At 52.5% G+C, this 25,656-nt stretch overlaps 2 protein-coding genes and 1 long non-coding RNA gene across 5 annotated transcripts in view; all 3 read left to right on the forward strand.

The window, feature by feature from the left end:
• Nucleotides 1-5,289, forward strand: part of LOC134562709 (zinc finger protein 420-like) — a 230,724-nt gene extending 225,435 nt beyond the window's left edge. The window contains exons 1-2 of one of the 2 annotated variants that reach the window (XM_063420228.1): nt 551-684; nt 1,417-5,289. In XM_063420228.1, coding sequence (XP_063276298.1) covers nt 1,431-2,687 — 1,257 coding nt within the window. In that variant the 5' untranslated portion in view covers nt 551-684; nt 1,417-1,430 and the 3' untranslated portion in view covers nt 2,688-5,289. Of the gene's footprint in view, nt 1-550; nt 685-1,416 lie in introns of those variants that run through there. The other variant, XM_063420227.1, reaches the window with a different exon arrangement.
• Nucleotides 5,290-14,494: 9,205 nt separating this feature from the next.
• On the forward strand, nt 14,495-16,469 carry LOC134562685 (serine/threonine-protein kinase pim-1-like). Its single transcript, XM_063420191.1, has 3 exons — nt 14,495-15,617; nt 15,747-15,797; nt 16,002-16,469. Exons 1-3 carry the CDS (start codon nt 15,075-15,077, stop codon nt 16,467-16,469), a joined length of 1,062 nt encoding a protein of 353 aa, XP_063276261.1. The 5' UTR covers nt 14,495-15,074.
• Nucleotides 16,470-16,599: 130 nt separating this feature from the next.
• Nucleotides 16,600-22,672, forward strand: LOC134562688 (uncharacterized). 2 transcript variants are annotated; one of them, XR_010083242.1, is made up of 5 exons: nt 16,600-16,762; nt 17,017-17,169; nt 17,401-17,569; nt 18,251-18,368; nt 18,785-22,672. It is a non-coding gene; the product is annotated as an uncharacterized LOC134562688 (long non-coding RNA). The 2 variants fall into 2 exon arrangements; XR_010083241.1 differs by having other exon boundaries at nt 17,017-17,569.
• Nucleotides 22,673-25,656: the final 2,984 nt, after the last annotated feature.

Here is a 25,656-nt window from a genome sequence, read left to right on the forward strand (position 1 = left end):
TCAGTGTCCTGTGGACTGGTGCATTTACTTTACTTTACTTTACTTTACTTTACTTTAACTTTACTTTACATTACCTTACTGTACTTTACTGTACTTCTTTACTTTATTTTTATCTTTCTTGTTGTTTGTTCTCTCTCTATTAAATTGTATTTCTGACTTAGAGTCTTGCTGGTTTTGTTTTCAAACCAGTACAGGCAGTTTGGGAAATTTTAGGCACCTTTGCTTGGATGTTAGACCTCTTTGGATGATTTTAACCGCATTTGTTTGATTTAAGGACAAACCATGTGGATTTAGGGTGGATTTTAGTGCCCTTAGGGTGATTTTAGGCCACAGTGAGGGGATTTTAGGCCTCTTTGGGTGATTTCAGGCCAAACCTGATCAGTGTCAGAGTGGATATTAGACCCCTTAGGAGAATTTTAGGCCCCTTTGGGTGATTTGAGGTGAAACTGGGCCCTTTTAAATCCAGCTTTCCCCTTGACCCCGCGCCTTTCCCCTCACAGTTCCCGCCCTTTCTGTGACCCCGCCCCCACAGTTCGGGGCTGGGAACGGGGGAGGAGGAGGAGGGAGGGAGGAAGAGGCGGAGCGGCAGCAGGGAGCAGGAGGAGAAGGGCAGAGGAGGCAGAGGCGGCTCCAGCGCTCCCTGAACTCGCAGCACGGCCGGGGAGCATCGCCCCCATCCCGCAGGTGCCCAGGGAGGGGGAGCTCGCCCCAAATATCCCGGGGAGTCCTTGGGTTTGGGGATTTTTGGTGGAGGGAAGTTTGGAGCTTGCAGGGCACCAAAGCTGAGGTGCAGATGTACTTTAGGGGTCATTGGGTGCTCCCTGGGAGGTGTTTTTAGGGGGTCTCCGTGGCTGCAGAGCCCTATTGGGGGTCGGGGGGATGCGGGTCCCCCCGCGGTGGGGGTTGGGCTTCCCGGGCCGGGCCCTCCGAGCTCTGCCGGGGCCACGTGGGAAGCGCGCGGGAGCGGCGGGGCCGGGGGGACACCGGGTTTGGGGAGCCCCGGGAGAGCCGCGGCTTCCCTGAGCTGGACCCCAGAGAGAGGAGAGCCCCAGAACCGCAAAGTGGGGGTCTCGAGATGGGGGGACCCCTGGGATTGCTGGGACCCCGGCGGGGGGTGCTGGGGCTGGAGGGACGGGATGGGCGGGAAAGGGTTTGGGGGTGCCGGTGCTGGAAGTGGCTGCTCCCAGTATGACCCCAGTTCCCCCCCCCCGTGTAGTTCCAGTTTCCTCGACACTCCCAGTATGAGCCCAGTCACTCCCAGTATCCCTAAGTGGGGAGACAGAAGAGGGGGGAGCTTTTCAGGATCCTGGCACTCCCAGCCTGGGGAGGGCAGGGACCGAGCAGATGGGCGATCTCCTTCCCCTTCCCTCTGGCAGGAAGACAAATCCCATCCTCTCCTTGTCCTTCCTCCCGCAGACAAGGAGCTGAGCATGGAGAGCAGGGAGGACAAAGGCGGCCAGAGATGGAGCCAGAGCTCAGAGCTGGTGGTCCATGAGCAGCTTCCTGATGGGGAGAAGCCCCACAAGTGCTTTGGGTGTGAGAAGAGCTTCATCTGGCGGTGCCACCTGCTCCGCCACCAGAGGATCCACACAGACGAACGGCCCTACGAGTGTGGGGAATGTGGGAAGAGGTTTCAGAACAGCTCCAGCCTGATCCGGCACCGTCACGTACACACTGGGGAGAGGCCCCATGAGTGTGGGGAGTGTGGGAAGAGCTTCAGGCAGCGCTCCCACCTGATCCGTCACCAGAGGATCCACACTGGGGAGCGACCCTTCAAGTGTGAGGAGTGTGGGAAGAGCTTCAGGCAGAGAAGTGACCTAAACTTCCACCAAAAGATCCACACTGAGGATAGGCCCTACAAGTGTTCTGAGTGTGGGAAGGGATTTTTGACCAGCACTCAGCTCCTCGTACATCAGCAGATTCACTCAGAGGAGAGGACCTTCCGCTGCCCCGACTGCGGGAAGGGATTCACACAGAACTCCACCCTCATCAGGCACGGGCGCATCCACACTGGGGAGAGGCCCTACGAGTGTGATAAATGCAGGAAGAGGTTCCAGACCAGCTCCAGTCTCCTCCTGCACCAGCGCACACACACGGAGGAGAGGCCCTTCCGCTGCCCCGAGTGTGGGAAGGGCTTTAGGCACAATGGCAACCTCGACAGGCACCGACGCATCCACACTGGGGAGAGGCCACATGAGTGTGAGGAATGTGGGATGAGCTTCAGCCAGAAGACACACCTGATCTGCCATCAGAGGACCCACACTGGGGAGAGGCCCTACGAGTGTGGTGAATGTGGGAAGAGCTTCAGTCAGAGCTCCAACCTGATCAGCCACCAAAAGATCCACACTGGCGAGAGGCCCCATGAGTGTGGGGAATGTGGGAAGAGCTTCAGGCACCGTGCCCACCTGATCTGCCACCAAAAGATCCACACTGGGGAGAGGCCCTATGAGTGTTCCAAATGTAGGAAGAGGTTTCCCACCAGCTCTTATCTCCTCTGGCACCAGTGGATTCACACGGAGGAGAGGCCCTTCCGCTGCCCCTACTGCAGGAAGGGTTTCAAGCACAACTCCACCCTCATCATCCACCGGCGCATCCACACTGGGGAGAGGCCCTACAAATGCCTCCAGTGCGGGAAGAGCTTCTCCAGGAGCTCTCAGTTGACCAGACACCAACAGAGGCACCAGTAAGGGAAGCCGTGCGAGTGCCCCCAGGGCGGGAAGAGCTTCTTGAGTTCCCCAACTCCATCCCTACTTTCAAATCCTAATAATGCAGGATTCAAAGGCAGGAAGATCTTTTCCTTGCTGGAAACTGGAATTCCACACCCTTGGAGTGTGTGCCATGCAGGAGCATCCAGATTGGGATCCTGCAGACTGGGACCTTGTAGACTGGGATTGTATGGGTTGGGATCACATGGACTGGGGTTGTAAAAAGTGGGACTGTACAGACTGAGATCACATGGACTGGGATTTCACAGGCTGGGATCAAATGGACTGGGATTTCACAGGCTGGGACCATCCGGATCAGAACCATAGAGACTGGGATCATACAGACTGGGATCATATTGCCCTGGATGGCTGCACTGGAACGATGTGAGCTGAGGCAGTCCCGTCTCCCCCAAGGGGTCTCTCCCAGTCCCGCCCAGTCCTGAACGGGGCTACGACCAGAACTCTGAAGCGAAGGCAGCAGTCTCGGAGCGATCTTGAAGCCAATCCCCGAGCAATTCTGGGTCCAGTCCTCATCCCGGTTCCGGCCTCAGTCTCAGTCTCATTCCCAGAGCTGTGCCAGTCTCAGTCTCGGTCTCAGCACGGTCCCGGTTCCAGTGCCGGTACCAGTGCTGGTCTTGGTCCCAGAGTGCTCCCAGTGCCAATCCCAGTCTCAGTCCCAGTCCCTGGGCGGTGCCAGTCTTGGTGCTGGTTCCGGTGTCGGTCTTGGTCTCAGTCTTGGTCCCAGTGCCAATTCTTGTGCTGGTTTCGGTGTCGATCTCAGTCCCAGTCCCGGTGCCAGTGCGGTGCCAGTCCCTGTTCTGGTGTCAGTTCTTGTCCCAGTTCCAGCCCCTGTCCTGCAGCAGTGGCAGTGTCGGTTCTGGTGTTGGTTCTGGTCCCAGTCCTGGTCTCAGTGCCTGTCCCAGAGCATCGCCAATCTTGGTGCTGGTTTCAGGTCCAGTGTTGGTCTCAGTCTTGGTGCTCGTGCTGGTTCTGGTGCTGATCTTGGTCTCGGTCTCGGTCCTGGTCCCAGAGATTTTAGGCCTGTTTGGCTGATTTTAAGCCAAATCTGTTGCATTTTAGGGTGGACTTCAGGCCCCTTTGGGTGACTTTCGGCAAACCTAGGTACTTTATGGTTGGGATTTACGCCCACTTGAGAGATTTAAGTGTGAATAGAGGCCATTTAAAGAAGACTTAAAACCAGTTTGTGCAGTTTTACGCTGCTTTGGTGGGATGTTATAGTCCTTTGGATGATTTTTAACTGCATTTGGCTCATTTTAGGCTAAAGCATGTGGATTTAGGGTGGATGTTAGGCCCTTTTGGATGATTTGAGGCCAAGTCTGATCGATGTTAGGGTGGATTTTAGTCGCCTTTAGACAATTTTAGACCCATTTGTGTTATTTTAGGCCAAACCAGGCCCTTTTAGGACCGTGTGTTCCCTTGACCCCGCCCCTTTCCCCTGACAGTTCCCGCCCTTTCCCTGACCCCGCCCCCACAGTTGGGGCTGGGAACGGGGGAGGAGGAGGAGGGAGGGAGGAAGAGGCGGAGCGGCAGCAGGGAGCAGGAGGAGAAGGGCAGAGGAGGCAGAGGCGGCTCCAGCGCTCCCTGAACTCGCAGCACGGCCGGGGAGCATCGCCCCCAATCCCGCAGGTGCCCGGGGAGGGGGATCTCGCCCCAAATATCCCGGGGGAGTCTCTGTGTTTAGGGTTTTTTTGTGGGTGAATCATTAAAAACCTATACGATCACAGACAAAGACTCTCTAACTAATTAAATTTACAAAGTGGTATGTTTATTCACCAGCAGGCAGCACAGGAATCATCTCTGAAAGGCATGACTGCCCCGAACAAGGTTCTTTGCCCTCTATTTATTTCCCAAGATCTTACATACGATACATATGCATAACCCCAGCACCTCTCATTCCCATTCAGTATTAAAATGAGGCTATTAGTCCTTCATGCTTGTGCAGTTCTCTTGAATTGGGTCAGTGGTCGCAAAGGATGAAGTCAGGAAAGTCTTCATCAGGTCTCTGTGATCCTCTGGCACGATCCAAGGCCCCCTGCTTGGTGATTGATTGATAGAAAGCCCAGGTGCTGGCCATTGTTCTACCTGGTTTCAATCTGTTCTTATAATGGTTCACTTACTGCACTTCCTACTATAAACAAGCTCATAATAGCAAGCAATATAACAATTAGCTCTAGCTTAGGCATCTAATAATCATTAACCTACCATTTACTTATCTAACTTACACCTTGATCAATATAAATTGCTTCTAACCCTTAGCTAAAATCTTAACTCTTTAAAATCATGATTCATTTCCCCACTCCTTCTTCAAGGTTAGTAAATTCTTTTACTAATATACAGATTGTTCTTCATTAGCAAAGCTGTGCGGTAGGTGTCCCTTAAAACCATACCATGTGCTTTTGATATTGAAGTTAAAGCTGCTACTCACTTCAGCATTCTTCAATTCCAAACAAGTATCATGACAGACAGAATCAAACTTATACCAACTAAAATAAGAAAAACAATAATTGGATGAACCAAGGTATTGAGCAGACTGGTTGCGGATGGTGACCACCCAAAAAGCACATGCCAGCAGTGATGGGATGGGCCTTCTTCCAACCTTTTAAATACTCTCTATAGTGTCTGTGTCATGATATATTGTAATCAAAGTTCTCTTTGCTTCATCTTTAATTTCTTTAAGAACGTCTTTTAATTCATTGTGTTTCAATAATTGTGCAACCAAAGTTTGTCCCTATAGGCACAGACAATATTTCTTGAACAGTAGTCAAGTTTGCCTTTATAGGTTGGTGTGATAGGACAAGTGCCTGATAGGAGAACTCACATCCTTCAATTTTAACAAAGTCACAAATGCACAAGTTAAACTGAGTTTCATTCACAGTGATCTCATCCACCATTACAGCGGGGCATGCTGTCCTAAGGCAGACACAACCTTGTCCTGTGTACACAGGCAGGGTGGTTTGATTAATGGGATGCATTTCAAAGTGACAAATGTTTTGCTCTGTCTGCTAACAAGTATCTTTATCATCACCTGCATTACCCTCACATATAAACCCCAACTGCTCCCTCATTGAACAGGGTTCTAGTTAATGGTTTGCTGTTGGAGTTCATGCCCCCCCTGGGTTCCCCAGGGAGAGAGAAAGATGCAGGGATTGAATTGAAGCCTTTAGAGAAACTAAAATATGTTACACCACGTAAATATGAAGTATATGTTTAGACTTTAGTTTTAAATAAGCAGACTTGAAGTGCCTTAAGAATTTGCTAGCTAACACAGAGCCCAGAGCCCTAAGGCCTGGTAGTTTAGCTTTAAACATAACAAAAACATTTTAGAACATTGTTCACAGTACTAGATACAGCAGGCACAATTTTTATGTGAATGAGATAGAACCTTTTACATTAATAGATATACTGTATGATAGAGCCTTTTTTACATTAATAGATATGCTATATGCATAGGCTTCTGTGTAAGGATTGATACCAACCTTCAAAGTTTTTTGTAGTTTTACATACTTTCAAAATTAGGTTTAGATTAATGTAGAGAGGATGTTTTAGCATTGTGTTCTTAATTGTTTGGCCAATCTATAGATAGGGACATGAATATGCATTTATGGTTTATGGATAAAAATCCCCTGTTTTTGGGGCAATGGTATTGACTCATCAGTTCTCTGATGATCGATCCATCCTCCTGCCATCAACTGCAAGAGAGAACGGGGCTTTGCCAGGGAGCCGTGGCCAGGAGCCGTTGTCAGGACTTTGTCAGGTCTTGCATTGCTTGGGGGCTGCTTCTGCCTCTCTGCTGCTGCTGCCTGGGGGGTGCAGCTGTGGCTGCTGCTGCTGCTGCGGCAGCGGCTTTGCTGTTTCTGCTGCAGCTGCAGGAAGTGCTGCTCGGGAATGGGACGGATGGGGCTCTGGGCTGGGAATCTGTCTTTCCTTGTGGCCGGGACCCCCTGTCCATCTGCCTTTCCTTGTGGCCGGAACCCCTTGTCCATCTGCCTCTCCCTGTGGCCAGGACCCTTTGTCCATCTGTCTTTCCCCTGTGGCTGGGACCCCCTGTCCATCTGCCTCTCCCTGTGGCCAGGACCCTTTGTCCATCTGCCTTTCCTTGTGGCCGGAACCCCTTGTCCATCTGCCTCTCCCTGTGGCCGGGACCACAGGGCCGGTCAGTTTGTTCTCCTCCCATGGTCGGGACTCTCTGTCAATTGCTGTTACACCCCACTGGGACTTTAAGCTTTATAACCTTTAATAAGACCGCATGCTTAGAACTCTTGCTTTCGAGACTGATGCATTTATATAATAAACAATTTGTAATAACCAGAAAATGCTCTTGGCCTTTTAAGACCCCAAACCCATGAGCAGCTCAACAGTTCACCACCTTCCTTCAACTTTCCATGCCCACATCCTGTGTTCAGAAGGATATGGTATGGTCGCCTCATGATTTAGCCCTAAAGCAGTGACTGGATGTATCAAGCTCACTGATGCCTCATATATAGTTAGAACAAAAGCTGCTACCATACTTGTCACAGGATTACAAGTAAAATTAACTAAAACCCACCAAGATTGGAGTTCCATTTCCAGATCTGAGGCATTATCCCAAACAACTTGACGGATTTCAGCAGACAGCCTTCTCCCCCGTCCCTGATGACTGAAGCTGCTACTGATTGCATCCATAACTGTGGCTGTGCCTGCGTACACTCAAGTGCCAAAGAAATGTTCTCACTAGCTGTACCTAAGGTATTAAATACCAATTCTTGCTCTTCTGTATTTTCCCATTCTGGTAATATTTTAGACAACTTCCACTGGCTGGTACCTAATGCCAATAAGGAAGATTGTAAATGTTGTTGCAATTGAATCATATCACTGCCAATTACTGTCAATTTGTTCATTAATACTTCTGAATCCATGGTGTTTGGAACCCCTAGTCCCATCCCCAGTAATCCAAGTAAGTCAAAATCACCCTGCCAACACACACACATGGCCAAAACTCACACACAACCTAATTCCCCGTGGCACACACTCCAGGCACAACACAAGCACTCTAAATCCTTCTGCTCTCCCAGGCACAAATACAGATATCCCTCCGCTGATCAGGCGGGGGTTTCAAAATTCTCTCAACTTTAAGCATACACAAATCCCAGAACACATACCATAGGCTGTTAGCACACTTCAAAACACACAAAAACACCTGCAACACAAACCCTCACAAACCACAACACATATGGCACACTGGTAACTATTTTACTGCCTAAGCACTCAGAATCACAAAACAAAAACTCATCCACCCTACACATGCATCCGGTGTGTACGAGCTGCCACTACGGTTTTCCACAGCCCGAGATGAACTCCCCATGCCCCAAAGACTCGCAGCTAACACCCCAAACTACAAACCACTGAAGCACGTTAAACCATACACTGAGCTGGAGCCACCACTGCTCCAGAAACACCACAAAAGTGGCTGTCCTGCTGCCGCCGCTGCCCTGCCCTGGGACACAGACCACAGACTCCTGGGGCTGTCACCGGCACCACCTGAAACACAGACCACAAATAGCAGACTCGGCGGAGCTCACAACTGAACCCACTCAGGCGTATCTTGCACACAGGGCGTCTCCGTGACTTACCAAACCGCCTGTTCAAAGGTACCTCTTTTAGTTATGAACTTACCTTTTTGTCCATAGTTCTGGCGGATCCTGGTCTTTCCCCCAAGTGGCAGTAAGGCCACAGGAGCCCTCTCCCCAGAAAATTCTGGGTGGGTGCCCGAGGGGTGCTGGACCCCTGCTGCCCCTCGGCCAGAGAGAGCAGAGTCCTGCCGTGGCCACCAGATGATATATAAAAATACGGATATTGATCTTAGTATCAATACTCAACTGTGACAGACAAAAGACTCTCTAACTGTTTAGAGTTAGGAAGTGCATGTTTATTGTGACACTGGGCAGCACGTGGGTTCACTCCCTAACATGCACTGCAAAAATCATAGGTGATTACAAAGCCTTTTATTTACAGAAGTGTTGAATACCAAAATACAAATGCATATTCATAACCCACTTACTTCCCATTCTCCGCTTTGAACGGTAAATAGCAAAAAAGCTCTTAAGCATGCGTGGTTTGTTCCTTGAAATGGGTTGGTGGTCCTTTCCATGGGGAGGGGCCCTAAAAAGAGGAAGTAAAGTGAGTCTGCCTTGTTTTGACCTTTCTACCTTTTCAATTCAAATGTCACAAATGAACCCCTGGTAGGGCTCCGTGTCTCCGTGACTATTCAATGGGTTTCTGAATACAGGAGGTTTGTAATTGTCTTGTGTTCCTGAGATCTATTTATCAAATTCCCTGTTTCTCATTATAATCACAGCTAAACAAACATAAAGTTGACAAGCAATTAGTTATTTAGATCTGGGATAGCTATCCCAAGTTCAGTTTCTTTCAACTAAGTATTAACTTTTAATTGTAGCAAAACCTATCTACCTATTTAATTAATTCCAGCAAAGCTTATCTTCAGCTAAAACCTTGACTTCTTTAAAATCATTAATTCTTTGAGGTTTGTGCCCCAGAGGGGGTTGTGGAGGAAGAAAGGAGAAGCAGAGACTTTCCTGTCTCCCGAGATTTCCCCTTCTCCTTCAGCGGCCATACCCCAATCAATCAGTACCAGAGTTCAGATGATCACTCACATGCCAGGGAGCACAAGGTACTCAAAGCTGAACCCTGCCAGAGCCCAGCCCTGCCTGCCCATTTGGAGGCTGTGGGGGAATGGGATTTCAGTAGGAGTTGACCCACAATGATCCTTTGCCACTTGTGGGTTTCTCACAGCCTCAGAAGTTGTGTGAGATCTCTGTCCCCAAGAGCTGCTCACCCTTCAAATGCAGACATGTGCCTGGGGCCATTTCAAGTTCCCTGCAGTGGTGGCTGCTGCTGTTTGAAACAGGAGCTGTTGCCTTTTCCGGCGCACTTAACTCCCTTCTAACTATTAGAAAGTGGGTTGTTGTAGTGAGGGTAACAGCAACAAACCTTTAGGTGCCCTGACTTCAGGGCAGAGGGTGGAGAGGAAATAATTAGGAGTAGGAACAAAGGTTGGCACTAGAAAAAGAACACTTTAATAACAGATAAAAGAAAATAGGGACGGTGCCCCAAAACCGTGTGCAGTATCCAGGAGAACTCCATGGGGGTAACCAACAGAAGTCCAGAATAATGGAGGGTACAGCAATATTTATAACATTAGGGAAGGAACATTCTAGCAACAGAACCATATAAGGAACACAGGTAGCCAATAGGGGAACAGAACTTACGCTAAGTAACATAACGACCTCAGGGACTTCTGGGTAGAGGTTTCTAACTCGACCTAACTTAAAGGAAGGATACCCATGGCCTTGAATTTATTCCTCACTCATTGTAAGCAGGAGCTGGCTGGCCTTTGGCCCCCACCAGCTCAACTGCCAGAGTGGGTGAGGAAAGGAAATTACGCTGGAGGAAGAGCACCAGAACCTTGGAAAAGGATGAAATACATCTCAATTACAAACTGAGATTCATTTCTTTATTCACTACTAATCTAAAAGATTTCATTTCTTTATTCAGTACTAATCTATTATTACAAACAGAAACATGTTTCTGGGCTGAAGCTGTCACACACTGCAAAGATTTTTGGTTGCTTTATTATTTAAAGGCTGTCCAGAGCCTGTGGAGCAGTCCGGCTCCCTGCCCCTCTGCCCACAGGGTGCAGCACTGCGAGCTCCCCCAGGAGCCACAGGAGCACTGGCAGAAGGGCAGAGCATCCTCAGAAGTGACGCCAGCACTGCACAGTTCTCACTGCTCTGCTCCTGCACAGACTCGGGATGGCCAAATCCCCCCAGGCTGCGCATTCCACAGCAGGGCCCCCCTTCCCCTGGGCAGCAGCCCGGGCCCAGTTTGGCTCTGGGATGGGGTGATGAGTCCTGTCCCAGGAAGAGGCAGCCAGGGCCGGGCTGCTGCCGCTTGCTGCTCCAAGTGCCTCCTTCCAGCCGGGCTCTGGGGGTGCTGAGGCTGCTCTGGGCTCTGCCAGGGCTCTGCTGGGCTCAGCTCTCGGCCACGCTGGGCCCGCTGCCCCTCACATTGCTCCAGGCACCTGAATCCCACCGGGAAAGAAGGGAAACTTGCAAGGGAGTTGAGGTTTAAGAGAGTTTTTATTCAAAAATTCCTAGGTAGCACAACAAAAAGCTGTCCTCAGGTGCTGCATCTCCACTGCACCCACATGTCCTGCCTGCTCCGTGCCAGCTCTTGCTCTCCAGTTGCTCCTCAGAGGCCACGAGGGGCTGGCAAAGCCCCTGAGCAGTCACCATGGACAGGTTTGAAATGGTAAGTTCAACTGATCTTCAACTAGTCAGTTTAGTAGTAGAATTAACCTTTCCTCAAAATATAGCCTCTGCTTGCCCATTTTGAAAACACTCACATAGTGTGAATTTCCCATATCTTGTATGTGTTCTGTTTACCTGAAAAACCTTTTGAATAGAAAAAATACATTTACTATTTATTATGTCTTTCAGTTTTCCTAAGGACATCTGGCTGGTTTTGGTTTGTTCTGTTACTGCAGGCATCAGGCCCAGTGCTTGCAGTCTAATTGAAAATGTGTCTCATGGTAAAGAATAGAAGAATCTACCATGGAGGGTGAAGGGTAACAGTTGAAAATTAATTCTGTTTGGTCTACTACTTGTGGTCCTTGTAAACCCACTGTGCAAGGGCTGGGTTTGCAGGCTGCAGGCTGAAGTACAGTGAGTTTGTCTGGATAATGCTGTAGCCCCATCTCACAGATGCAGAAAGGGGCCAGAATCCGGCATTTGGAGTGTGAATTTGGGGTGCTGGCCTTGCCCCAGAGGAGAGGCAGGATGTTCCCTGCAGGGTCTGCATGGAGCAGACAGAAGAGATGGGCAAGTGTTTGCAGGGCCCCTGGGAGGGGATCTTGGGGTTCCTGTCAGCAGGATCCTTGTGCAGCTCAGGCTGGGCTGGGCAGCAGCTCCATCTGCAGCTTCCATGTGCTGCTGCAGCAGCTGCTGCTGGGGACCCTGAGGGAAGAGGCCTCGGCAGGGATGGAAATGCTGCAGGGACAGCTCCAGCCAGGGCCAGCAATGAGCTTTGCCTTCCTGCCTGGGGAAATGAGGCTCCTCTAGTGCAAGAGGAGGCAAAGACAAAATCAAGTTCAACACTTCAAGGAACACTGTAGAAAATTGGAAGCCTCTCCAAATGTCACACACATTCATCTGTTAGCTCTTCAGTGTCGGTTCTTGTAAAAAGCCTTTCCAGTTTTGCCTGGGATCTGAGATTGCAGGGCCCACAGCTGGGCTTCAGAGTTCAATTGATTTTTATTTTCCAGGTTTTTAAACAGAGCTCCAAATTGGGCATCTCTTGCCCTTTTTTCTGCTCAGAATCTTGAAAAGGGTTCTGTGCTCCTGTGAGCCACCTCTTGAAGGGTGGTTGGCAACCCTGGAATCCTCTGGGAAAGCACTTGATTGACTTCAGGGCCAGGCTGGAAAGCTCAGCCTGAGGAAAGAACTGTTCCAGATGCCTCTGTCCATGTCCAGCTCCTCCCAGCTGAGTCTCTGAACACACAGGGTGCTTCATAGGGATTTCTTTTCCCTTCCTGTTCAATTGGAGGTGCTTTTGCCATCCTTTAGAGAAACATCTGACCAGGCCCTGCCCCCATTCCATTTTATTCCCTCCACTTTGGAGTTGGCCTGCTGGGTTGGACATGGAAATTGGTGGTGCCACCCTGTTCTTCCCTCCAGCTGTGAATTTTAGCTTGTATGAAACACTGCAAAGGGCCTTGTTTCTGTGGTGGGGAAGATGTGAGGTGGAGATAATTAACAGGATTTGTTTTCATGAACCTTTTGATAATAAAGAAAAATGTGGTGTAGAAAAATTTTGGTGAGGTGCTTGGATTTGAGGGTTTATTTTTTATTATTATTTTTTGCATTTATTAGTATTACTTCTAATTGTTAAGACTATTAAATCCTAGACATTATCACCAATGGCTGGATGTCACTCACTGGGAACATTACCTCCTCCTCCCACTGGGATTAATCTGTACAGTCTATTTCAAGTTGTCAGTGGATTCTAAAGATGGAAAGTGCCATTAATGGTGGATTTGGTGTGGTTTGGAGCTGAGGAAGGGTCTCCTCCTCTCCCAGAGGTGCCTCCAGCCTGCTTTGCCACCACATCTGTTTGTGGCCCCTCATGGCTGCCCTGCCCTGGGGACATGGTGGGACACCCGTCCTGTCAGGGCTGAGGCTCCTCATGGCCCAGCACAACCCCACATTGCCCCTCACATCCCCTCACATCCCCTCACAGCCTCTCAGCCCCAGGCGCGCGGCTCCTCCCAAAGGAGAAGGGGTCGGACCCTGCTTGTTCTCCTTTTATTTCGCTCCCTTCACAGCCACCAGTCAAGAAAGGCTGAAATGGAGCCTTTCCCCAGCGCTCCCCTCGGGGTTAATCGCGGCTGCAGCTCTGTGCTGCCGCTGGCCCCAGCGCCAACATCCCCGCAGCCCCGCAGGCCTTTGCTGTCCCCCCGTGTCCATTCGCTGTCCCCGAGTCCCGCCCGGCTCTGGCAGCAGCAGCAGCCGCAGCGCAGCGGGCGCCGGCCCGGCCCAGCCGCGGCTCCCGGCCAGGAGCAGCAGCAGCGCCGGCCCCTTCCCGCCTGCTCCTGCCTCGCCTGCCAAGGGCCTTTTCCAGCTGGACTCTGCACTGCAGCAGCCATCACCCACACACAGCCCTGACTGCCCAGGGCCCGCCTGGGCTGCCCTCAGCAGCCTCCAGAGAAAGAAAGGCTCGGCTTCCAGCGCTCTGTGCAGCGCTCTTTGACTCACCCTCAGGTGACAGCAGCAGGCTGCTCTTGCCTTTGCCTCGGCAATTGGAGATGACGCCTGCTCTTGCACCCTTCTGGCTGCCAAGTGAATTTGAGCAGCTCAACTGCAATTGCCTTTTTCCACCATTGCTACCCACTCTGCTTTTGTAACAAAGTGAACTCAGGATTTTTGTGGCAGGCACCACAATAAGAAGAGATTGAAATGCTCCCAAGTCCCTGGGCACTGAGTTGAGGGGAATTAAAGCCACACAGGCCACAATTGCAGAGCTCCAACACAGCCCTGGTGCTGCTGCTGCTGAAATCAAATCAACTTACAGAGGCCATCACAGAAATTGACCTCTGGAGTGTCAAATAAAATGAAAAAAAAAACCACCAGGAGGAAGACAAACCTCAACTTCTTCACTCGCTTCATTGCTTGCTCTGAGCAGCAGAAAATGGGAATGCCCAGAGGTATTTGCAGCTGCTGCTGATCCCAGCTGCAGCTCAGCCCTGTGCAGAGTCCCAGCAGGAAGCTGAGCCCAGCCCGGGGAGCTCACACAGTGTCAGGGAGATTCTTTCTCTGAATTCACTCAGCCTTGCATTCCCCAGCTATGCCTGGTACCACCTCCTGTTTTCTTGGCTTAGAACAGCAACAATGCAAACCTTACCAATGGCACAACTGCCCAGTCCACAGGGAAAAGGACAGAGAAATGGTAAAGTTCTCCAGACATTTGTCCTGCATTGCTGGAAAAGTCGTGCTGCACTCACAGGATGGAAATCCAAGAGAAGCTGGAGTTGCTGGCACATCTTGTGACAGAAGCTGGACCTCGTTCTCCATGAAAGGTTCTTGGAAAGAGCAGCTGGGACAGTGGAGAAGATTGCTGGAAAACTGAAACAGCTTTCCAGAAGGGAAATGAAAATGAAAGAAACAAACCGAGATGTTTTCCTCTATTTCTTTCTATGCTTCCCTTTTCCATGTTGCACTACTTTTCCATGCCATTAATTCCAAAGGGATCTCACCTCGAAGATCGGTGACTTAGTGGGTTTTAGACACTCTAAAATACCATGGGCTGTACACACAGTTTGCCTTCCTCTGTTTTTGTTGTCAAGCAGTGCTGGAGACATAAGTGTAGTGCTTGGGTCGGGCACGAATCCTGCAGGCAGGGAATGTGCCCCGGCAGTGTGTGAGCCTGAGCAGGGACAATGCAGAGCAGCAAGCGAGGGGATTCCTCTGGCACCGCGCAGGAGTCCGGACTCTGGGTCTGGGCTGCACAGGGCCAAGTTCCCGTGTTTGGACAGGCTCAGGGGCTGCCCCCGGGGCGCGCGGGGCTCGGCCGTGGAACGGACACGCGGACAAACGGCCCCGGGGCTTCGGCGGCAGCAGCAGCAGCGGCGGCAGCGACTTTTCGGAATCTCCGAACTCTGCGACCCTCCTCATATCTCGTTCCTCCTCTCCCTCTTCCACATTCCTGCACTCTCTCCTGGTGTCCCTTTCCCGGTCTCCCCAGCCCCTCTCGGTGTCCCCGTCTCGGCCTTTCCCTCTCCCCCTGCCAGGCCGGGCCATGCCCCCGGCCCGCCCCCGGCCCCGGGCGGGGCTGCCCCGTTCCCGTCCCCGGGCGTCCCCCCGCGGTCTCGCCTGGGCCCGGCTCTGGCCGTGCTGGCGGTGGCGCTGTTGGGCCGGGATCAGTGCCTGGGGCTGGGGCGGCATCGCCACCCTTTGGCTGCGCCTGGGCCGGGCACGGCCTCGGCCCCGGTGCCGACCCCGAGCCCGGCGCCGCCTCCTCCCGGGCCCCGCGGAGGACACACGCGGCGCGGCCGCTCCCGCCGCCTCCGCTGCGGCTTCCCCGGCCCGAGCTCCGCCGCTCGGCAGCGCAGCCGCCGGCCCCGAACCGCCGGGGCCCGGCGCGGGTGGGGATGCCCGGCCCGGGCCGCTCGGGGGGCGCTCGGGGGCCGTGTCTGGCCCCGGGCCGAGCGCTGACGGCCGCGTGTCGCCCGCAGGGAAGGCGCAGGAGGCCCTGCAGGACCGGTACCGGCTGGGTTCGCTGCTGGGGCGCGGAGGATTCGGCAGCGTCTACTCGGGGACACGAGTGTCGGACGGCGCCCCGGTGAGCGGCGGGGCCGGGGGCGGGCGGAGGAGGAGGCGGAGGAGAACGAGGAGGGCGGAGCAGGAGGAGAAGATCGGACCGCAGCGGGGCGGTCGGTGAGCTTAGCCCGCTGCTGTCCCTTGCTCGCAGGTGGCCATCAAATGCGTGCCGCGGGATCGCATCCGGCTCTGGGGCGAGCTGGTGAGTGAGCGGGGCCAGCGGCAGAAGCCGGGCCGTGGCGGGCGGCGAGGAGCCGGGGCCCGGCAGGGTGGGAGCCGCCGGGAGCCGTGCAGGCAGAGCGGGCCTGGGCTGAGCGGGGCGCCCAGAGCAGCGGGGGCTGGCTGAGGGCTCCCAGAGCCCCGGCACGGCCTCAGCCCCACTGACGGCATCGTGCTCCTCCCGCAGCCCAACGGCGCCCGTGCGCCCCTGGAGATCGTGCTGCTGGACAAGGTGTCCGCTGGCTGTGCTGGTGTCATTCAGCTCCTGGAGTGGCTTGAGCTCCCCGACAGCTTCTTGTTGGTGCTGGAGCGTCCGGAGCGGTGCCAGGACCTGTCGGCTTTCCTGGCGGAGCGGAGATTCCTGCCGGAGGAGGAGGCGCGGGCGCTGTTCCGCCAGGTGCTGGAGGCCGTGCGGCACTGCACCAGCTGCGGGGTCCTGCACAGGGACATCAAGTCTGAGAACATCCTGCTCGACCTGGCCACCAGAGAGCTCAAATTGATCGACTTTGGCTGTGGTGCCTTCCTCCAAGACACAGCCTACACCCAGTTTGCAGGTGAGCCCCCTCAGGGGATGTTCCTGGGCATCTCCTGGCCCAGCCTGGCTGTAGCACCGGGCCTTCCCCCTCTTGCTGCTGGGAGCAGCATGATGTCTTGAGCCAAGTTGCTTTTGTCTGGGGGTGGGAGGGGGCCAGCGCCCACATGCCCAGGGATGCTGGGGCCAGGCTCTAGGAGTAGCAGCATCCCCTGATGAACTGTGTCTGTGTTCCACAGGAACCCTGTCCTACAGCCCACCAGAGTGGATCTACCAGCAGCGCTACCACGGCGAGGCAGCAACGATCTGGTCCCTGGGCCTCCTGCTGTACCACCTGGTCGTGGGGAAGCACCCGTTCAGGAGGGGCCAGCAGATCATCTGGGGCCGCATCTTGTTCCCACGATGGCTCTCTCCAGGTGGATCCTCATCTCTGGGCACAGGGGAATACCAGTGCTGGGAGACAGCAGCAGCCTCATGAGCACCCTGCTCTGGCAGCTGCTGGGGAGGGGGCACATGTCCTGATCTGCTGCCCTCCTCCAAACAGATAATGCATCAGGAAGTTTAGGCACAGCTCTGGTCAGACCCAGCATGGCCTGGGCGTGGGAATGGGGAGCCAGAGTAGACAGGATTCTTCTCCAGCTGACTGGTGGATTCTGGTTTGTCTCTTCAGAGTGCCAGGATGTCATTAAGAGGTGTTTGTCCATGCAACCCTTGGACAGGCCATCCTTAGAAGACCTCTTCAATGATCCTTGGCTGCAGGGCGTTCATCTGCCCTAGAAGATGGGAGAGGTCCATGTGCACAATTGGATCCAAAACCTGGCAGGTAACAGCTCCACACATCTCATGGCAATCAGTGCTAAAGAAGAGCAGACTGTTTTTGTCCTGCCTGTAGCTCTGAGCAGGGATCATCAGATGGGAACGTCTGTGCTGGAGCTTAGCTGGAGACCTGCTCCAGCAAGCACTGGTGGCCACCATGCAGCCTAGTTTTGGTTGTCCTTCTTCCCTGATGGCTGGGGCCCTGGGCAGAACAGTGACAGCCTGCTCTGGCCCCCAGGGAAGGAGGAGGCCCTGGAGAAGCTCTGTCAGGTGGGGCTGCTGCTGGAGACACCAAGGACAACCTCAGGGATGACAATCTCTTCCTCCACCTGGTCAGCAGCAGCTGAAGATGATGGAGTTTGATTTTGGTACCTTCTTCAGAGACACGCTCCATGCCCAATCTGCAGGTGAGTCCACAGCCAGGGAGATGCTCCCAGATCCGGGCATGGCACGGCCTGGCCGGGCACCAAAGGTTCCTCCCTTTGCTGGGCTGGAGGCAACAAATCCTTCCCTGGGCTGTCCAGCTGCTTTTTGACTCTGGGCAGCTGCTGAGGGGCTGGATGTGGCATGGCTGGCTGCAGGCTGGGCACATGTGCTGCCCTCCTGCTCTGCCCCCAAGGGCAGCAGTGATGGGGAGGTTTGGGCCCAGCTCTGAGCACGGCCAGCACGGCCTGGGCACTGCGGGCGGCTGGGACAAGGGCACAGGAGCCTTCAGCTGACGGGCAGTTTCTGGTTTCTGTCCTTGCAGCCGGGCTCTGCGGGTGCTGAGGCTGCTTGGGGCTCTTCCAGGGCTCTGCTGGGCTCAGCCCTGGGCACGGCTGGGCTCGCTCTGCCCTCACATTGCTCTGACAGCTTTGCAGCACACCAGCCCCTTCTGAGCACAGCGCCTGAGCTTTCTGCTTTGGCAGCTGAGTGAGACTCTCCTGCTGGCCCAGAGATTGCAGGTAGGGATCCACATCCAATTGGCAAGAACCCAAACACTCCACAGTCCCAGCTGAACACCTGGATCTTCACAGGATGTTTTGTCTGTCCCACACTTCCTTCTATTTTGGCTGGAATTGTGCAATTGCCCTTTCTTCCTCCTCTAGGAGTGCCACAACTGAGCAAAACCTGGGGAGTGGATGGTGTTCCTAAGGCAGTGCAGTCTGGAGCTGATGGATGAAGAATTAATTGCCCTTCTGCACCTCGAAACCAGAGCAACAAGCTGTAAGTGGGACTTTGTGTCTTTAAAAAACTCTGAAAACTTCCAAGGGAATGTGCAGCTCCTTCAGGGAGTGAGAAGAAAGGTCATCTTCTAAAGGATTTGGGGTTTGACAAAATTTAGATTCCCAGTCCTGCTTAGATCTGGTGGGGCACAGCAATTTCCTATTCTTTCTACCACAATTTAAAATAATACTGGAAACAAACTGCAAAATCTATTTAAAAGGCTGCTGAGGTTAGTAGGATGGATCCATGCCATCAACACATTTACAAAGTAAATAACTGAGATCTCATTTAAAAAAGATCAGTTATCTCTTTATCCAAAGTTACTAAGTATTTTTCACTGTAGATTCGGGATTTGTTTTTATCGTTCTCATTTTTTCTTTTCTGTCTTCTTTTTTTCTTTCTTTTTTTTTTAATAGAAAAACTTTCCTAAGAAAGGAGTGTCCTTTGCTGCTGGTTCCCGTGTGGAGCAGCTCCCTTCTCGCTGGCTGAGCTGCTCAGGCACAGCCCGGCAGCTCCTGGCCCTGCAGGGCTGAGGCTTTTCCCCGGTGCTGGGCACAGACTGATGGAGCAGCACTGCTCAACACGGGCACACACACAGGGAGCAGAAGCAGCTGCCTTTGCCCACCTGCAGCTCCAGGGCCCAAACTCTGAGCACACAGGGCTGGAAGGGACTGGCAGCTCCCTGTTTGCTGTGCTGCCCCACTTGTGCCCGGCCCAGCTCTGCAGCCCTGGGCTTTGTGCAAGGAACAGAGGTGAGGACTCCCTCTCCATGTGCAGCTTCCAGATGGAAAAGGCTGCTGTGAGCAGGCAGCTCCAAGGGCAGAGAAAGGAGGGTCTCCACCACTGGATCTGTGCCACTTCCACAGTCCTGGGCAGCAGCCACTGAGCCCAGGGGAACAGAGGGCACAGCAAGAGGGACAAAACCAGGCAAGGTTAGAGCCTGGGAGGAGCCAGAGCTGGGAGCAGGAGCAGCTGCTCCATTGCACTCTTGGAGAAAGCTCTGGGCTGTTTGTGAGTGCTGAAAGGCGTGAAGGGCAGAGAGGAGGCCACAGCAAACAATGCTCCTGTTTGCACACCCTGCCCTCTCAGTGTCCCAGAAGGAATTGCATGAACTGTGTTCTTCTCTCGGAGTCGTCTCGTTCAGCATGAGCAGCTTTGCACCAGGAGCTGAAGGAGCCGAAGCCTTAGGCCACAAGAGCTGAGCAAGAGGGAACTTTTTGACCAAAGTAATGCTGCTAACATGGACCTGACTGAATGCAGCAGATAAAATCATGGAAATACAGAATCCTTCCTGTTGGAAAAGACCTCTGAGCTCATCAAGTGCAAGTGTTAAGCCAGCACTGTCAAGCCCAGCACTAAACCCTGAAGAGCCAGGCCTGGACAAGAGGCCTGAGTGAGGCCTGAACAGCGGGCCCTGAGCCAAAGGTGACCTCTGGATGAACCTTCCAACCAAAGGGTATCTTTGTATCTGCTCCTTAACAAAAAATGCATGGTCATTAGCCTTGTACTAGATGTATCCACTCCTTAGTGAAACAGGTCATGATCTTTCTGTATTTAGAAGCCAGACAAGGCCATGAAATCTGACATCTGGCCTTGTCTGGGGCTGTATGGTCAAAGGCAACTCCCTTGGTTCCTCCTTGGGCCCTGGCCAGGCTTTGGGAGGGATCCAAGAGGAGGATGAAACCAGATGTTCCTGCACTAGAAGTGCTGTCAGTTTGTTTATTCAGCTCTGTCAAAGCTGGGCCCTCTCACAGCCAGGCTGGAGCCTCAGCTGTGGCTGGAGGCACCTGCAGGAATTCCCAGTGCCCGGGAGTGGCTCTGCAGTCCTTGGCTGTGACAGCTTCCCCCAGCTGATGTGTGGGTGTGGGTGATGGGAAAGTGTGAGGGCAACTGGTGATGGATCTTTCTTCATCACTGCGGGCAATCTTTGGTAGTGATGCTTGGGGACATTGCTGAGCTGCTCCTTTTGTGCTCCTTTGCTGCTTTGAACTGTAGGAAATGACACTGATTCCTTCAGGGGGTGTCTGTGCCTTTGGTGCTGACCCTGCCCACTGGTCAAACAAAATTGGCATTGTTTGGCCAGAGCAGCACAAAATGTCACTTTTTCAGTCTAAATGGGAGGAATCAATCCTATCTGACACTCCCAGATGGGAAGCCCTTCCCTAGAGTTCTCTGGCTCTGGAGTGGGCTGAGGTGGGAGCGGATTTTTGACAGGGGCCACTGCATTAGAGGGTGTAAAGTGTCCCACCCTGGCTCTAAAATGGCTCACTGCTCAGCCTGGGTGGGGACCACAGTGGTCCTTAAAAAGGAGAAACTAGATGCCCTAAGAACCCTGGTACAGGAACAACTGGTTCAAGGACACATAGAGCCATCTATGAGCCCTTGGAACACCCCAGTATTTGTTATAAAAAAGAAATCTGGATAGTGGAGGTTACTCCATGAGCTGAGAAAAATCCATTCTGTGATGGAGAGAACGGGCACGTTGCAGCCTGGTCTGCCATCTCCTGCAGTGATTCCTGCCTCCTGGGACATCCTGACTGTGGACTTAAAGGACTGTTTGTTCACTCTTCCATTGCACCCAGAGGACACCCCAAAGTTTGCCTTTACCCTGCCTTCTGTCAATAACACTGCACCAGTGCAAGGTTCTCAATGGAAAGTACTTTCCCAAAACAGGGGAAACAGCCCCACAGTCTGTCAGGGCTGTGCTGCTCAGGTACTCTCATCAGTGAGAGAACCATTCCCAGGGGCATACTGTTCCCATGACATGGATGACATTTTGATTGCAACCCAAACCAAAAAAGAACTCTCCCTGATTCAGCCAAGCCTGTTGCAAGCATTAAAAACATTTGGGCTGCAGGTAGCACCAGAGAAAGTGCAGCAGCAACCAGCCTGGAAATATTTGGAACTCAAAATAATGGACCAGACTATACAGCCACAAACAATTCCATTTTCAACCAAAATTCTAACTCTAAACGATGCACAAAAACTCCTGGGTACCATCAGCTGGGTCAGGCCTTACCTAGGACTGACCAACTCTCAATGAGCACCTTTAGTTGACCTCCTAAAGGGTGACTCTGAATGAACTTCCCCCAGAAAATGAACCCCAGAGGCAAAAGCTGCTCTCCAAACAGTAGAGCAAGCTAGCACAAACAGACAAGTCCACAGGACATGCCCAGAGGTGTGTATCACTGTGTTTATTCTCATTGTTAATTTTCATCCTACTGGTATTACTGGACAGTGGAATACACACTGGCCTGATCCTTTGCACATTCCAGAATGAATGTTTCTACCTCATCGACCAAAAAAGATGACATCCACTGTCTTTGAACTAATTGCACAGTTATTTATCAAATGCTGTCCCAGGTGTTTACAATTGAATGCTAGAGCTCCTTCAAGAATGATCTTGTGTCTGTGACACAAGAGCAATTGGAATGGTGTTTGCTGACAGTACAGCCCTGCCAAGTGCTTTGCAAGGACAGTGGAAGGCTTTGGGTACCTGCCAGACGTGTCCGTCCTGCCTTAGGTCCTGTCCAGGTGCACGAGCAGCATTCTCCTGAGGGCCCTCAGCAGACGCTGTGGAGCCGTGTGTGGAACAGGGACAGAAACAGCTTCTTCACCCACCTCATGAGGATCTGGGACTCTGCAAGTGACAGTTCACTGAAGGGTTCTATTTGTTTACAAACTGTTGTTCTGTTCACAGTGTGGTTTTTCTGTTTACAAACTGTTTTTCTGTTCATTGTTTTTTCTCCCATTTTTCAAAGTTGAATGTTTCCTTGTTTCAGTGCTAAGCTGTAATTTGTACCCATAAGCAGTTAACCTGTCCCATGCTAGCCTAGAAGATTGTGATCTGGCCTGACAGCTCCTGGCAGTGAGTGCTGCAACTCCAGGGCTACATGGGACACATCACTGGCTGAGGAGGATGAAGTTGGACAAAACCTCCTTCAAATTCAACCCATGCTGTCTGCTGTTACCCCATCTGCAAAAGGGCCCTTGCAAATGGGATAACAGCAAACAATTGGCATTTTAATCAAAACCAAGGGAGGAGATGTAGCAAGGTCCAGCTGGTTTACAGCTGGACATAAGGAGTCTGACCATAACAGACCCAACTGGGCTGACCTGGCTTGTTCTAGAAGTGCCATGGGGAGCAAAGAGCTCAAGCAACCTCATCCAAGCCCTGGATGCAGACACAGCACTGGCCAGAGATCTGGGCAGGGCACAGATTCCCAACCAGCAGGCTTCCCAAGGCTGGGAAATTCAAACTCACTATCAAAGGGAGCTTGGAACAATAAATTGTGGCTGTTGGTCTGAGCCCAAGAGGATCCTGTGTCGTGTGTCTTTCTCCAACCCACCAGCCTCGTGTTACACTATATCTATATCTAAATCTATGTTTCTCTCTATATCTTTATATATACTTTGAAAATCTCCTCAGCTTCTCTCCTTAGACTGAAATTTGATTACTGCTTTGATCGTACACCTCTTTCAGGCAGGCTTTTCCTCTCTCCTTGGCTGGACTTCTCAGGCCTGAGAAGAGAAATTTTGTCCAGCCTTGGGACAGTTCCCATCATTTATCCCTGCTCCTAATGCTGCTTTGAATCATCTTGGGAATCTGAGCATGAGGGAAACTGGGGGGACTTTAGTGAGAGGAAAAGTGAGGCCCCGAGGCCAAAGTGGAAATGCAGAGGCTGGGTTCCCCCAGTCTGCAGTGCTGTGGGGATTGGGGCCTTGCAAACTGCTGTTTTTCTCTGTCAATGGCTGATTCCTTCTGTGGATCTCCTCCTGGAATTCCTGTGCACCAGGGCTGGTGCTGGAGCTGCAGCCACACCAAATGCCCAAAAGCCGTGTGGGAGCCAGTGGGAATCATTGCTTTGCTGCTTTTGGTGAAAAGATGTGACGTGACCCTCAGTGTCAGGGAGGTGACACGTTGATGCTGCTGCAGAGCCCACACACCGTGTGAGGAGAGAGCTCAGGAGAAGGTGAAGAAAAAGCAGGATTAAATGCCATGTGCTGCTGAGCTCTGTCAGAAACTGCTTGGAGTGAAGTGTGTGAAGTGACTGGGAGAGCTGGATAGAAGGGACAGCTCTGAGAGGTGTGTGCTCCATCAGTGCCGTCCTAAGAATGATCTTTGCACAGAGATGAAAAAGGATCAGTTTGCACGGCCTGCATGTCTGGCTCTGGAAATTCTGTGTGTTGCACAAGCTGAGTGCTGAGCTCATCTGGCTCTGAAATATCATCTCTGCACCTTAGGCAGGAACAGCATCAGAGTTCTGAACAGGTTCATAAAAATCTGTCATAACCCAGAAGCAAACCTCTGCAATACACATCTGTGGCAGGTGAGGAGACTGAAAGCTTTCATGATTGTTATCCTTGGAGAAAGAATTCAGCAATACAAAGCCTCTCTCTTGCCATTAAAATACTTGAGTTTCAGCTCTGCCCCAGACTCTCAATGTCAAGGATTTCTCTGTGTGGTTTGGGGTAGGTTCTCCCCCCGGAGCTTCCTGCAGGTTGGTGCTAATTCAAGATGTTCTGGAGGGTTCAGACGTTTGGGTGCCCAGCCAGGGAGTGCAGAACTGGGATGACAAGCGCTGACCTGTGCTGTGCCAGAAAGTGCAAGGGACAAATTGGTGCCAGTGAAGGTCATGCCTTTCCCTGGGAGGATCAGTTCTTGTTGTGCTTGTGGCAGAGTGTGGTGCCAGAGGGGTTTGCAAAGGCAATCTTGGTGCATGCAGGCCAGAGGCCCCTGTGCTGCAGCTCCCTCCAGGCTGGCTGCAGCCCCTCAGGGTGCCCAGGAGCAGGGCTTGCCCGCAGCCCAGTGCAGCCTCGGGAGCCCTGGGGCTGCCCAGGGAAGAGCCATGGCTGAGGCTCTGCAGGACCAGGCAGGCTCAGCCCTGCTCCCTCCTGGCATCCCATGGCACAGGGCCCACGGGGATTTGGCCCTGCACACCCCAAGGGTGTCCCGGGAAAGGGCAAGCAGAGGGTGACCTCTGTCAGGGGGAGCCCTGTGTGCACAGGGACCCCACTCCTGGGCTGGCTGTGCCAGCTCCCCCAGGCACCTCCAGCCCTGGCAACCTGCACCAAGTGGAGACCACCACTTTGGAAATGCTGCCTGTGCCCAAAGCAAATGCAGAGAGACCTGGGCTGTGAAAAACAGAGATTGTATATTTCCAGAAGAACAGCAGCAAACATGAACTACAGAACTTATTTTCATTGTAAGAATATTTGTAACAGCAACAATGTGTAGAATGTATTTACATAAGAACAAATCTAACAAAGACTTAGGAAACATATTTACAGGAGATAAAAACAAATTCTAAAACGTGTATTCTAAAGAGAACAAACTCTAAATCCTATATCCTAAATACAACAACAAACTTGAAAATGTATATACAGAAGGATGGTGTATTTCCGGGATGTCCCTCAGACCTGGAAGAAAAGCAAGTGCAAGTCAGGCACCAGGGCTGTTCCAGGTGCTCCCAGGCTGGCACAGGCTGGCACAGGGGGTCTCTGCTGCCACAGCTGAACCTGCCTGGGGTGGGGGGCTGTGCCCCAGCTGGGACGGGGTTTGTTTGGCCCCAGGCAAGCCCAGGGCAGGCCAGGGATGGCCACCACGATCCAGTGCCTTGGGCACTGTGTCCCCGTGCAGGGAGCACCCAGCCCAGCCCCAGCCTGGCAGCAGGGGACCCACTCTGCCTGTGGGGAGCACATGCCTGTTCTGCTGCTGGCATGGTCTTCATCCCAACACCATGGGCTCATCCTCATCGTTATCATCCACCTCCATATCTTCAATCTCCTCCTCCACATCTACCTCCATGTCTTCTACTGTACCCTCCTGCACATCCACCTCCATGTCCTCTACCATCTCCTCTTCCACATCGACCTCCATGTCTTCAAGTCTTGTCTCATCGTCGTCCACCTCCATTTCCTCCTCTGTATCAAGGTCTCTATCTACATCCATGTCTTCCACTGTTCCTTCCTCTACGTCCACATCCATCTCTTCCACTGCACTCTCTTCTTCATCCACCTCCATGTCTTCCTCTTCATCTGTGACAGCCTGCAGAGATAGCAAAACCTCAGAGTGGGGTCCCTGTCCCACACCATCCTCACACAGTTCCAGCCCAGCCAGGACATCCAGGAGTCTCCATCTCCCTGGAATGGCACCGTACCTCCATTGGGACAACTGTGAGCATCCAGCAGCAGAAACTGTTGGCCAAATCCAGCAAACAGCCAACTTTCAGGACTGATGCAGCCTGCAGAGGAAGCAAAACCTCAGAGTGGGATCCCTGTCCCACAC

This window comes from Prinia subflava, chromosome 30, assembly GCF_021018805.1.
Source record: "Prinia subflava isolate CZ2003 ecotype Zambia chromosome 30, Cam_Psub_1.2, whole genome shotgun sequence".
NCBI lineage: Eukaryota > Metazoa > Chordata > Aves > Passeriformes > Cisticolidae > Prinia > Prinia subflava.